The sequence below is a fragment of the Pundamilia nyererei genome, unplaced genomic scaffold, assembly GCF_000239375.1.
Source record: "Pundamilia nyererei isolate P.nyererei 1_Seehausen unplaced genomic scaffold, PunNye1.0 scaffold00017, whole genome shotgun sequence".
NCBI classification, from domain to species: Eukaryota; Metazoa; Chordata; class Actinopteri; order Cichliformes; family Cichlidae; genus Pundamilia; species Pundamilia nyererei.
Genome location: NW_005187418.1, coordinates 2,847,865 through 2,861,563, shown reverse-complemented (window position 1 = coordinate 2,861,563; position 13,699 = coordinate 2,847,865). Strand labels below are relative to the sequence as shown.

The 13,699-nt window shown below is 40.0% G+C and overlaps 1 protein-coding gene across 5 annotated transcripts in view; it reads left to right on the top strand.

The window, feature by feature from the left end:
• Positions 1 to 8,232, top strand: part of etv4 (ETS variant transcription factor 4) — a 40,310-nt gene extending 32,078 nt beyond the window's left edge. For all 5 annotated transcript variants that reach the window (XM_005725829.2, XM_005725827.2, XM_005725828.2 and 2 more), the window contains 5 exons: positions 1,491 to 1,559; positions 2,123 to 2,170; positions 3,600 to 3,772; positions 6,935 to 7,036; positions 7,718 to 8,232. In XM_005725829.2, coding sequence (XP_005725886.1) covers positions 1,491 to 1,559; positions 2,123 to 2,170; positions 3,600 to 3,772; positions 6,935 to 7,036; positions 7,718 to 7,945 — 620 coding nt within the window. In that variant the 3' untranslated portion in view covers positions 7,946 to 8,232. The remainder of the gene's footprint in view (positions 1 to 1,490; positions 1,560 to 2,122; positions 2,171 to 3,599; positions 3,773 to 6,934; positions 7,037 to 7,717) is intronic.
• Positions 8,233 to 13,699: the final 5,467 nt, after the last annotated feature.

The window sequence follows — 13,699 nt, the reverse complement described above, 5'->3', positions numbered from 1 at the left end:
TTTTATTTTATTGTATTTATCCGTGACACCTTAAAAGTCGGTCCGTGAAAATACTGTTTGTCATTAAACCGGTCTGTGGCTCAAAAAAGGCTGGGGACCGCTGGTCTAAAAGAACCTTTTTCTTTTAACATGTCAATAAAAATCCAAAAGCATTTTGCAAACATTTAAATGGAAAATGATTCTTTTACGCAGCTGAATTGGAGTCTTCACGATAGAAATCACATCCCAAAAATGTCGTACATACTACACACTTGTAGATCGATCTTCTTGAGCTTCTTAATGTGCAGCATACAAAACCCAGCCATGCCAGCCGCAACATCTGCAAGGTTGCATACATACAGGCAGGTCTGAAGACATACTTTCCTTCAGTTATTTGTTATTTTCTGCTGAATTACAGTGTCACTGTAAGAAATTCTATCCCAAAATTTTGATGTCAGAAGCACGTAATGGAAAGCGAGTAATAAAAAACACCACCAGTGTTTTCTTTCACTCTGCACAATGTGAACAATGACAGTCAAATGCCGCAAGTATACAGTCTCATTTTAAAAGCCGGGTAGATAATGAGATTCGTAGTTTCACATACAAATTGGCATTCCATCGCTTAATCACTGCTATTGTGTTGAATCAAAGATGCAGAATGGTCATGCCACGGAGCAGACAATTAACCCCAGTGCTCTCACACCCAGTCTACCCATCAATCCCTGGTGAGAGCCTGCCATCTCTGGCAGACATATTATTTACAGTATGATCGAGCGCCGCTGCCCTGGAATGGAGGTTTGATTTTCCCCAGTGGCATCTTATCACAGTCGCAGAGCTGCAGCTGCATTCCCCAGGAGTGAGTCACGGTCAGAGCCAGAGGCAAAGAGCTGCACCTTTCAGTTTTATACACTTGCTTGGCTCATTGATACAGTTGACAGACTGTAAAAAACAGACAAACAAGCTCTTATAATAGGCAATGAGTCACCTTTTTTTGTATGCTTAGCCAAAGAAAGAGAAAAACACACAGACAAAGGTTAGTGGCTCGGTCACAGGAAATGGAAAACAATATTCTCACATTACATGTGAAATGCACTTTACAACTGTCCCAACTTGCAGAGAATTTTGCCGGAAGGTTTATGAGGAGCAGTGTAAAATCTATATCAGTGATTTGAGCGAGCCAACGATGTGCCCAGACAAAGTGCAGACACTGTATACTGTACCACTTTTCTGGTCTGGTGCAGGTGCTTGCTCATGGCCTAAAAATACCACCAGGGACAAGAGAAGTGATATGACAAATGCAGCATTTGCCCTTGCAGGTCACAATGATCCCACTAAATCCAGCTAATACACCCACTTTTCTCAAACAGGTAGTGCTTAGGAAAGCACATTAGCAGCCATCCTTGCATTTTAATTTGACTTGACACCTTACAGGGATTTCTAAATGGTACTTTATGCCATAATCTAAATGTCGGTTCAATTTGTTAACCTGTAGTTCGGTGTTTCTGTTACAGATGTGCCTGGATGTCCCTCTATTTACCACCACAATGAGGGCTACCCAAACCCCCAGCATGGCAATGAAGGTAATGTGAATGTTTTGCATTCTACTGCAATAATGCCCTTTAAAGGCCTCCAATAAAAGTTATTATGGAGTTAAAGGAATTTAAGTGATGTCAGTATACAGAAATTGCATGTACCCAATCTGCCCTGTCTCAAAAGCTTTATCTACTCTGGTTAGAGGTCTGCGGTCATTGGCTAACCGGCCTAGAGTGTGCGTGCTTCCATTGGCCAACCAGTGGTGTGTCTGTTTCCATTGGCAGAGGCTCTCGCCTCACCCCTGCCTCAAGAATCCCTGAATAAACATAAGTCCTAGAAAAAGCACACTATTTCCCCAGCAAAAAGGAAAACAAGCCCTCCCTTCTTTACCATTGTTTGCAAGACCATTTTCGGCAATTTGAAATCTCATTCAGATGCACTCAGCAAATAAGATATCACAGGTCTAGTATACTAAAAGGGCATTAATGTTGTGAGTTATTTTGGTTGAAATATATTTAAAGCTTGCCACTGGTTCCAGATGAACAACCTTGTTGTGCCAGGATGAAGTCCATTTGAAATACTGACACAATTCTCCCCCCTCGTCTCTTAGGGTATCTGTTTGAAAATGACTCCCGTGTGGTTCCAGAGAAGTTCGAAGGTGAGCCTGCTTACCACATATCCCCTCTGCATGCACACACACAACTTCAAATGCGCAGCACACAGGTGTTACTTAGTGACAACAGGAAGAAAAGAAAATCACAGGAAACACAGTCACTTACTTCAATCTCTTACATGACTGATTCTCTGCCAGAAGTAAAAGTACCCCAAGGGTATCACTACAGTCGCTGTGGGGGGACATGAAAGGATTAACTCAACTATTACAATTTTAGTGAACCTTAACAAGTTTGAGAAGAAAGGTTAATGGTTTATTTAAAAAAAAAAAAAAAAAAAAAAAGTAAATGGCTAAGCAGAAGAAAAAGAAATGCGTTTAATGATGGTCAAAAAGCAAGAAAGTGGTATACATTTGCAATTTGCTGCAGAAAGTGAATTGCACTTTAGAATCGAAGTGAACAGAGCAGCAATAATTATTATTTACACGTCATTTTAATGTTCACAGTGTACTGACAGTATGGAGTAAAACAACGTCTAGTTTTTCTTACACAGAAGCCAATTTTTCCCATTTTATCTGCATGCTAATTGGTTAATGTGGGGTCATGGTGGTTGCAGAAAATGAAACTGCTGGAAACCGAGGTACATCATAGTACAAAAAAAAAAAGTTGGGAACTACTGCCTTACTGTCTATCATATTATACACACATCAGAAGGATCCCGGTGTCCTCAGAAACTGAGTTAGTGGGTTTGGTTTCCTTGTACCCTCCAGGCAGGGCTCCTCTGTCACAGAAACAAGCTTTTCCCATGGTGTTGTTGGTTATTGATGCTGAGGGAGATTGAGTGAAGAGCCTGAGGCCGTCAGCACTCGTTGAACCAGTCAAGTGTGCAAGTTCTCTGAGAGACGACAGCAGTAACTTAGCTGTGCATCTCATGTTCCAACACCTGTGTACAACATATCAAGTACCTGGTAAACAACCGAGAACCAAACACCAATCAGTGTCCATTTACCTTACTAAGTAGTAAGCTTGATTTCTTTCTTTTTGCCCTGTACTGCCCCTTACTTTTATCTCTATTTGCCTCTAGTTCAACATGCTCTGGCTTTTTTAGCTGCAAGCTGACATTTATGGGGATTTGAGTTTACGTCAGTATGCAAACATGGGGGGGGGGGGAAAATCAAGATTAGATGACCTACGGATGTACTTATCCTACTAGAATTAAGCCACTTTTGGGCTGTTGGGGGTCAAATGTTTCTTGTTTGCACAGCAAGAAGTACTTTAGACCATAATTTAGTGATTGAATCTTAATGGTCGGATGCATTAATGTGCTGAAAATATATCAACTATCACATTAACTGGCTGGAGATAAACCACAGTGCACATAGGGCAACAAATCTCTAAATTCCTGGTTACATGAAATAGATGGAAAGCATTTTGACGCCTATAAACATACTGAGTACCTCTGTATTCCTCGTCCAGGTGAGGTGAAGCAGGAAGGGGGTGGTCTTTTCCGTGAGGGTACACCTTACCAGCGCCGTGGCTCTTTGCAGCTCTGGCAGTTCCTGGTGGCCCTTCTGGATGACCCAGGCAATGCCCACTTCATCGCCTGGACAGGCCGCGGCATGGAATTCAAACTAATTGAACCAGAAGAGGTAAGTCTGAACTGTAAACGACCTTTTTTTTTCTTCAATCAAAGATGGTGGGGAAGCGTTGTCTGTAGGCGCTATAATCGACCAGGCTAGCCATCATGATGTCACCCACTGGTCTTACTATTTTAACCCGATTTGATAACAGAGGATGAATCAGACTGTGAAACCACACACTCATTGGCTAATGATTTGTAACTGAAACGGTATTATCTACTCTGGTTAGAGTCTGAATGATCATCCTTTCTAACTATTAGAATGACCATAAATTGCAAACAAAATTACGGGGCTTCCACACCGAAAGCGATTCTCTCATTTCCCGTTTTTCTTGTTTTGTACTTGACAGTTGATTATAACCAGCAGACAGGATGTGGCTGCTTAGAAAAGTGTAGTGTAGTGTAGTTCCCACATCACATGTCTATTACCAGTGTCCTTCACATCACCGGTAGTCACATGAATTTAAACTAACGACTAAGCCCATAAAATCATCAGGAAAGAGTTCGCTGGCATCCCAGTAAAAGTGAGTCAATGGTTGTTTCCAAGACTTCAATACAAAATGAAATTTTTTGAAACAAGAAGAGCCGCCCCCTGCTGGCCATTACAAAGAACAAAGGTTTAACCCTTTAAAATCGATCGGAGCAGGCACGCTCTGTTTTGCGTAACTATTTTTAAATTCTGGTAGCTCTGCAACCACGTAAGCTAGCGCAAAAAAAATTTTTTGCATATGAAAGCGGAGGAGTTGTACTTACATCTTATGCCATCAGCTTGCCCTAAGTCACAGTTTCCTTCCACATATAGCTTTGCAAAAACTGCATAAAAAGCGCTTGCAGGAACAAAAACATAATATTCAGAAACACGCTTTGCTGATCCGATCAGCTGTTTGTAACACTTCCTATGGTGGAATAGACGTCAGCGCGAACTTTCACATGTCTGCCATGACCTGCCCGAAACCGGAAGTGGCGTCATTTTCGCGGAAATGTAGTTTTTTTTTTACCATCAGGGCCTCATGAGCCTATACTGGTGTTTTTAAAAGTTATCTTTGACTTTATGACTTTCTGTGTCGTTTCTGGGATGCTTAGGGCACATATTGCACTGCTGGAAATAGTTTATTTTGATGCATATGCTGTTTTTTTGCAAGTTTGCACTATAATATTTATTTTCGTTTTTCCTGCAGTGTATAGAAATTGGTGTATTTCAAAAATAAAACTATGAAGACACTCAAAATAAATTTCCTGTGGTGGGAAACTATTTTGTGCAACTTTTTTGTATTTACAGTTTTGAGGGATAAGCCTCTTAAATTTCTCTAACTAGAAATATATGTTAAAAAAACAAACACGATTTTCAATTTTTTGGTAGTTTACTGCACTTTTTTGCAATTTATGTAATTACTATGCACTTAATGCAGACATATTATTAAAATTTAGGCTGTAATGGTTATATTGATGTATAGCAACTTGAAATGCTCCCAAAAATGGCACTACAGCATGTAAAAATATACTATAAGCTCTGGCGGACTTGGTTCTATGGTAGGTCTTAAAGGGTTAAGGCACAGCGATGCTTGCTAAACTTTTTAAGGTCCAGTAGTCATGTCCATCTTTTACACTTTTGTTTACAGAAGTACAGGGGCAACCCTTCAGAAGCTCATTCGATCAGTGCTGCAGGTCTCTTCCTGTTAAACAGGAGTTCTTTCTTCCCACAGTCACCTAGTGCTTGTTCAGAGGGGACTGTCTGATTCCTGGGATTCTCTCTCAAATGTTGTAGGGTCTTTACCTTAAAGCACCCTGAGGCAGAAGGTGTTGCGCAGCACTACATAAATAAACTAGATTTAATGCATCTTTGAAAATGGCCATACACAGATGCAGAGGCTGTCTAGCTCTTAAGAGAGACATCTTTATGTTTCAGTTTGCTAAGTTCCTTAGACTTTAATATCCAGTGAGTGTCAGACATATGTGATCTCACATCTCACTTTGTTGGGTAACTTTAAAAGAAGTTCTAGTTTAACTGGAGCTTTCTCTGCAGTAACAATATCACTTTAAATGTTTGAAGAAAAAAAAAAGACTACTGCGATATAAACTGCATTATTTTTAACACATTACTGTGTGGCCTTGTCCACTGATAGCACTGGTATTGATTGTGACATTAATATGATAAGGATACTCTTTAAATAAATTTAGTGAGGGTTTGCTGTAATCTAGGTAGCACCTTCAATGAGAAGGGGGATTTGGCCACTTTCCTCATAGGCCTATTTTCTGATCCATCTTCCATTAGGCCCCCATACATTATTCAACACGCACTGGATTGATAAATGAAGGACAAGCACTATCACAGAAACATCCAACACCCCTGTTCTCTCTCACCTCCTCACATTTCTTAAGTCCAGACATTTTTGCAATGTTTAAGTCTGCAGTTTGATTGGATATCAGAGCGCCTCCATTTAGGTGGGCCCTAATACAGACAGGCCTATATTGTGTTTTCCATTATCTTTTTACTGTACATTAAAAATGAATGGGGTAAGAGTTTTACAAGCGCAATTAGAGCTGAGAGCGCACTCAGAGATCAAACGGGGCTGCTGGGCCACTGTGGGATACAACCTGTCTTCCTGAGTCATGAATATCAATGCCCCCCCCCCCATCCCAAGCTTTACGGTTTCTTCCTACATCCAAGGTGTTTGTCAACAGAAAATTTATCCACTGTTGCACAACTCCTTGATTTATTTCCCCTTGTGTATGTGTGTGTGTGGTGGGGGGTGTTAATGTGAGGCATTCATTTTCTATAAGAGGCAGAGCTGCTTTATCAGCCCAGGGTTCAAATTTTGGGCTGTATTTTATGGCCTGCCCCTGACAACCCGCCCTGACTCCTGTTTCACTGCAAACACTGTGGGACTCTGGTTGCATTCAAGTGGTAATGGTTACATAAAAAGGAAGTGAATCCACATGTGAGGACTCGCCCTGGTCTTGGCATGTTGATACTGTCGAATTTAATAGCAGAAGGAAGTTTGGCTTGCTACTGAGGCCCTCTAGTGGGCAACCTGTGGAATTAACTACCTGTGTCCAACTATTAGCGCAAAAAGACTCGATCTTCTTGAAATGTAATTTGAGGAAGGTTATGTTTTACACTATTTAAAAGCATGCAAACACATTTTTAACTGATTTATTTCTTCTTTCTCAGGTTGCCAGGCTGTGGGGAATGCAGAAGAACCGTCCAGCCATGAACTATGACAAGCTCAGCCGTTCTCTGCGCTACTACTACGAGAAGGGAATCATGCAAAAGGTACAAAACGCAGCCAGCACTAAATCTACTGGGAACCAAAGTAATCCCACATAGGTTTTCAGTACAGTGCCTCCAGTTGTCAGAGGGCAGTCAAAGATGCACAAAAGTGCCCTTAATGTCAGTGCCTGATGCACTGGCAAGTTATTAAAAAAAAATAGACCTCTTGCAACTTGTCACGTATGAATGTTTGCAAAGGAACCTCTGGATTCATGTCTAAGTACACTAAACACACTGATTTTCTTAGTTTTCACTCAGTAAAAGGCTGGAGAGGTGCTGATTTTGAGATTTGCCCTTTGTCTAAATATCACCACACACTGGATGCTCCATAAAAACAGGAACATAAACTCTCACACCAAATATTCCGAAAAGGCATCTTGTGCATTTGTCTGTGACAACTTAAGACAAAAAGTTAGTATCTGACGCCCTGGAATAGGAATATACTCGTGCACTCGTCTTGCTGGATAGCTAAAGAAAAGGAAACAGTTTGGTGTTCTCGTTCAAAGTGGATATAACACATTTCCAGCACTTTTATATTTATATACATCTCCCAATTTTCTCTTATACTGGGTGCTTAGTCTCTGCATCCCTCAGAGGCTACAGAAACTGTGAAATATTAGTTTACAAATGCATTCGTATTTCATTTTAAATAATCCTCCTCCCTCTCTCTCTCTCTCTCTCTAGGTGGCTGGGGAGCGCTACGTTTACAAGTTCGTTTGTGAGCCCGAGGCTCTAATCTCCCTGGCCTTCCCTGACAATCAGCGACCCAGCCTGAAGGCTGAGTTCGAGCGCTACGTCAACGAGGAGGACACAGTGCCTCTGTCGCACCTGGACGAGGGGGTGCCTTACACCCCGGAACAAGCCCCTCAAAACATGGGCCCTCAGCCCTACTCCAAAGGCTACATGTACTAAAGCCAGCCCCAACACGCCCTCCTTTCTACCCCACCTTCAGAGATGTTCCCATTGTACCAACCCACCATCATACATGCCCCACAAAACCCCATGCACCTCTTGCACATGCCCACCCCATCCTCTTGTATATAAGGATATGGTGTTTTTATTTTAAATTAATCGCATTAGGGATTTTTTTTGGTTTTGTTTTATTTTTAAGAGCTGTATTCCTCTCACATTCGAGGCTTATTCAATCCATAAACCTGACTGTGGTTGAAGAGATTGCTTAATAAATACTCATAATAATATTCAAACTGAAGTCCTGAGAATTCTTTAACACAGCTGAAAGCAATGTTACTGAATAGTGATGAGAATTTTAATCAAGTGTTTCTTAATTCAAATTAGACTGACCCGTTGTAGCCAGGTACTATTCGTCATTCAGGAGGGCAGTTTAAGGGATAGCTGGAAGGGTGGAGCTGCACCATCTGCTGCTAAAACTGGTTATGGTACCAACCAAGGTATGGCCGCATACCTTTGAGCTTTAAAAGATGATATTTTAGCATAACTGAAATATTCTGGCTCATAGTGGGGAGGATAACATTTGTGAGGTGGTGAAACGTTTTCGTTTGGAGACAGCAACACAAAACCACAAAGATGAGGGGAAAAAAAACAAACTGCAAAAGCTACCTGTTACAAGTTCAGTTGTAAAATGTCAACAGCTTTCTGGCTAAATGCATCATTTGGAGTTAATTAGAACTAAAACAATGCAAAGTCTCTACAGACACACTTTAAAACCCAAAGAGCTTTTAACTGGAGGTAGCAATAACGATTGCTACCTCCATTGTGTGCCTTGAAATTCTGGCTTGCCCTTCGATGTGCCTCAGGCAGGACGTTTGAAAACCACTGCAGAGAACAAAAGAAGTCGATTACAGGTGTTAGGCACCAAATTCAAGAAGGCGCACTAAATCATTGCTTACTAATATAATAAATGCCATTTGAACGTGATAATTCATCTGACTCCATAATGTTATCTTAAAGTGACTATATATATACACTATTTAATACATACTATTTATGGCCAGCTGTATAGCGTAGTGGCAAGACTACACACCTTTGGAGTGGAGGATCACAAGTTCGGATTCCTTTCTGGGGGCATCTGTATCCATAAAATAAGTAAGGGTTGGAGAAACAACAAGTAGCTCACTGTTCCAACATGGTATGGCGAGGGGGAGCCAGGATGACAGGTCAGGGGGGAGATATCATCACCCTGAACTAAGATTGATTGATTGAATCAAATAGCTTGATTTAACTCTAAGTAAATTACTTCTAAAAGTACTGGTAGGGTTGTGGACTTTGTCTAGCATACTGAGTCATGTCTGGGTCCATATCTCTGCAGCACACCATGGGTCATGTACTTGATTGATACACACAAAACTGATAAATTAACCAACTTGAAATTAGGGTTGCTAATAGATGCTAAGGCTAACAAAAAAAGCAACTACTTTCTAGGGCTATTTATCCACTTCAGAGAAAAAGTTCCAAGTAAGATCATATACAGTTGTGGTCAGAAGTTTACATCCACTCATCAAGGCACTGAATGGTAGTAATTTCTTTCAACTGTTTTCAGTGTGGAATAACCGTATAGATTACACAGACCCAACAAGAACTGGGTTCCTAAGTTTTAATTTATTTTGGGTTTACTCCAGTCCTCACCAGATCAAAATCATACATGCAAGATGAATTTTATACAAACACTCACTGAAATCTTTTGTTTAAAGTGGTGCTGAAGGGATTACAATGTCTTTTAACTTGACAAGGCCATTAAGTCATGATTGGCTACAACTGGTAGTTTTTCTTTGCTAGCATAAACTGACAGCACTCATTGGATTGACCAATACTCCAAACAATAGGAAAGACCAAGGAACTCAGAGAAGATCTTTAGGTATTCTTCTAACCTTGGCAAACTATCACCCTCGGAGACGAGAGGAAATTACTTGGGACATTCAGGAACAACCCAGGAATCAACCCAGGCCTGCCATGAACTGGAAACTGCAGAACACCAGTGTCACTGTCCAGTGAAGCGAGTTTTAATCACCATGGACAAAGAAAGAAGCCACTTTTTCAAAATTAGCACCTTTAAGCTCAGCTGAAACTTTCAGCTGCCTACATGGACAAGACAAATGTGTTTTGGAGTAAAGTTTTATGGTCAGTTGAGGCAAAGACTATTTCGCCACAATGACAAGAGGTATGTGAGGCTTTCAAACCTAAGAGCACCGTCAAGCACGGTGATGGCAGCATCATGCTCTGAGGCTGTTCTCATGCCATTGGTACTGTTACATTGCACAAAGTGGATGAAATAATGGAGGAGGACTACCTCCAAATTCTTCAACATAACCACAAATCGCTCGATGGTTGAAAACTGGGTGTCCTAACAGGACAATGACCCCAAATATACATCAAAACTAGTTTGGGAACGGACAAAGCAGGCTAACATTAAGCTAACATTAAGCTAACATTAAGCTTCTGGAATGGCCTTTCAAAAGCCCCGACCTCAGCCCTACTGAAAATTTGTCGACTGCGCTTAAAAGCCAGGTTCACGCCAGGAAACTAACCAGTTTAAATAAACTGTGTTAAGAAAAGTCATTAAATATCGACAAAATTATGTCAAAAGCTTGTTGATAGTGAACAAAAGTATCTGGTCAAGGTGCAACTTGACATTTCACCAGATATGAAATGTCAAGGGGGATATGTATACTTTGGACCCTGTGTTTCTTAGAGAAAATCAAAAATAAATTCACATGCAACTAATTCTTGTTGCTTTAAAGTCACTAAAGATGCATGCTATACATTCGTTCCACTTTCCATTTTTCTCACCAGGCATTGTGACACTGTGTTGGCACTGATCTTCCAGTGAGTCTGAACATGTGTAAATTTCCAGCTAGATCCATAGAACAGTCTTCATTTTGTTTAATTAAGATGAATTGCCAAGATAATGAACTTCCCAACAAGATCATTGTGTATTAAAGTATGAGTCAGAGGTAGTGAGCAGGGCTGGAAGGAACTTGTAAAACCTCAGAGACCCCTCAGGCTGCTGAAGACAAGAGTGCATTACGCCTCTGTGTGCCAGTGGAAAGTCAGAGGAAGCCCTGATAAAGATCTCCAGCTCTGAGGTCACAATGGAATAGGCCTGGCGTAGAAGAGAAATTAGAGTTTGATTTCTTTAAATTTCAAATCTCAAACAAGAGATTGGTGATGTTGCATTTTAATTAAGTTTCCGGCTGGAAGTAAGCTTCTTTCAAGGATGCTTGAGAATTATTGCAAGAGAAAGACACTGCAAAGGTTACACGGATTTTGGAAATGTTCATATGTGGGCATTTTGAAGATTTAAAAAAAATCCATCTGGTTTTTGTTGATTCCTACCAGTTACATTTCTCACCTTGCTTAGTCAAGAAGAACACATGGAAGGTACTTAAAACTGGTCCTCAATCGAGGTTTGCCACTTAAATTTGCGCTATTTTTCTAGCATTTGTGAGCTCTCGAGACTATAAATATGGGAGATATCCACAGGGGCTGAAAAAGCATACGTTCCGTTAGAAATTAAAAATCAAATCAGTCTGTGTCACAATCTAAAGCCAAACTCACAGCACAATTTTTCTATAAGCAATTTTGAGCATCAGTGCAGAGTGAGGAAAAACAAGCTACCCTGGATGTTTTTCTTTTTTTGCAACTCAGTGCAGAAAACCTTCTAAGTGCATTTTGGGTAAACCTTCAGAGAGTTGTGTTACTAACTGAAGTAAGTCAAAAAGGGGAGCTGTCATATGCTTTATGTTCTATATGAGTGTGGTCATGGAAGAAATTCCTGCAGTTCTGCTATTTCAGTTATGATAGACTGATGTTCAAAGCTGGTTATAGAAAATCTGTGACTTGCAACACTGGCAGATGTGTGAAACGTCTGTGTGACTATCTCCTGTACTTATGAAGTTATGTGAAAATGCTGGAAAAAGCAAATAAGGCAAAACTAGAAAGTACCACAACTCCTAAATATTCAGAGTATAAATTTTGCATGGTATCATTAAATATGGTTAAATATGGTAAAGTTATTGTACGATAATTGTAAATAATTTCTTTCTGAGGGAGTCAAGAGGGAATTCTTTTAGATTTGGTAGATTTCATATGAAGTGACCCATAAAGTTTCCATATGTAGGAAATAACACATAACAGAACTGGAAAATGTCAGTAAGTAAGAAGTACATAGCGTTCACATGGACAATATCAGACAGTATACCTTGAAAACTGTGAATGACGTCTGCTGACCATTAGTCTGACCCTCAGGAATGGTGAGTACCATTTAACCACCTCCACCTCCTCCTCATCATCTGCAGTTTGAAAGCATAGAGTAAAAATCTATCCTGCAGTCCAACTTCAATTTAATTTTTTTGCTGTTTCTTTTATTCACACTCCTGACTCACTAAAATATGGAAGCTTTTTTTAGGACAATCAAAACAAAAGGCCAACAACACACCCAATAAGACTTTTCTTATGCCAAGGCCATTATATTTAAGTAACCAATAAAGATATACTAAAAACAAACTTAAAAAAATATATTTTTTAAAGTAATAAAACAACAGCAGCAAATGGATAAAAAATAATAGTAATTTAAGGTGTACTTACTATAAAGACGGCTCGATTTTCTGTCAGAAATGCTTTAAAGTCTTCAAATGTTGGGATTCTCGGTAAGACTGATCACAGATTCTGCTCCAACACAGCAACCTATGCTCAGCAGTTCATCCTAACTTTACACTCCTAGGACGAACTTTATCACACATCTTTACAATTAAGCAATGTCAAGATAACTAATTATGTCTTTATAAGTAATGTTGTCATCAAGATTCTCCAGCTCTGTGCACACCAAACACAAACGTGCAAGTTGTTACACGTCAAACGCCATTGAAGCTAAATGTTTCAGCACTGCTGCCCCCTGTTGGGCAACTCTACATAGCTCAAGGTTAATATGCATTAAGCGTGGGGTTTAAAAAAAAACATTTTTTTGGCTTATGCGCTTATACTCACCTAGCCTTCACGTTTTCTTTTTAACTCATTAATAACCCAATACTATACATATATATATATTGATAATCCCATTATTAAAAATATATTGTAAGTGGCCTGTGGAATAATTCTGGTAATGAAAACCTCTGGTTACATTTAGTGTGTCTCTTTGTAAACATCCTAAAGTTTTAAATCTTGAGTTTCCATCTTCATATAAGACTTTTCATATATTTTCTTAGGTGTCCTTAGGTTACCTGTTAGCTTGTTACCACCGCTGATTCTTAATCCCTAGAATATCCACCCTTAACATCAAAGTCATCAAATTGATCTTTTTCGTGCATTTTTAAACATCCTCATTCAAATTTCTGTAATTGTTTTTCTTCCATTAACTTCTTTGGCTCATTTTTATTCTCCTCTTTGCGCCTAGCTACAATAAATACCACAATTTCCCCCTCAGGAAAACTTCCAGTGTACCATTCTCTACCTTCATAAGAAGAGCTTACGAGTCAACGGTGTTACTGATGGTTGTGAAGAAGAAAGCTGAGCTAGAAGTTGAAGCTTTTAATTTACCAACTGATCAGGAAGAGTAACTTGGACATGCAGAGGAAGCTCAGAGCAGCCACCCCACCTTCCCATCCAAAACAAATCAGCTAAGGTGGTTTGGGCATCTGATGAGGACCTCTCCTGGATGACTCTTGGATGGATGACAACAAAATCTCAACAGGC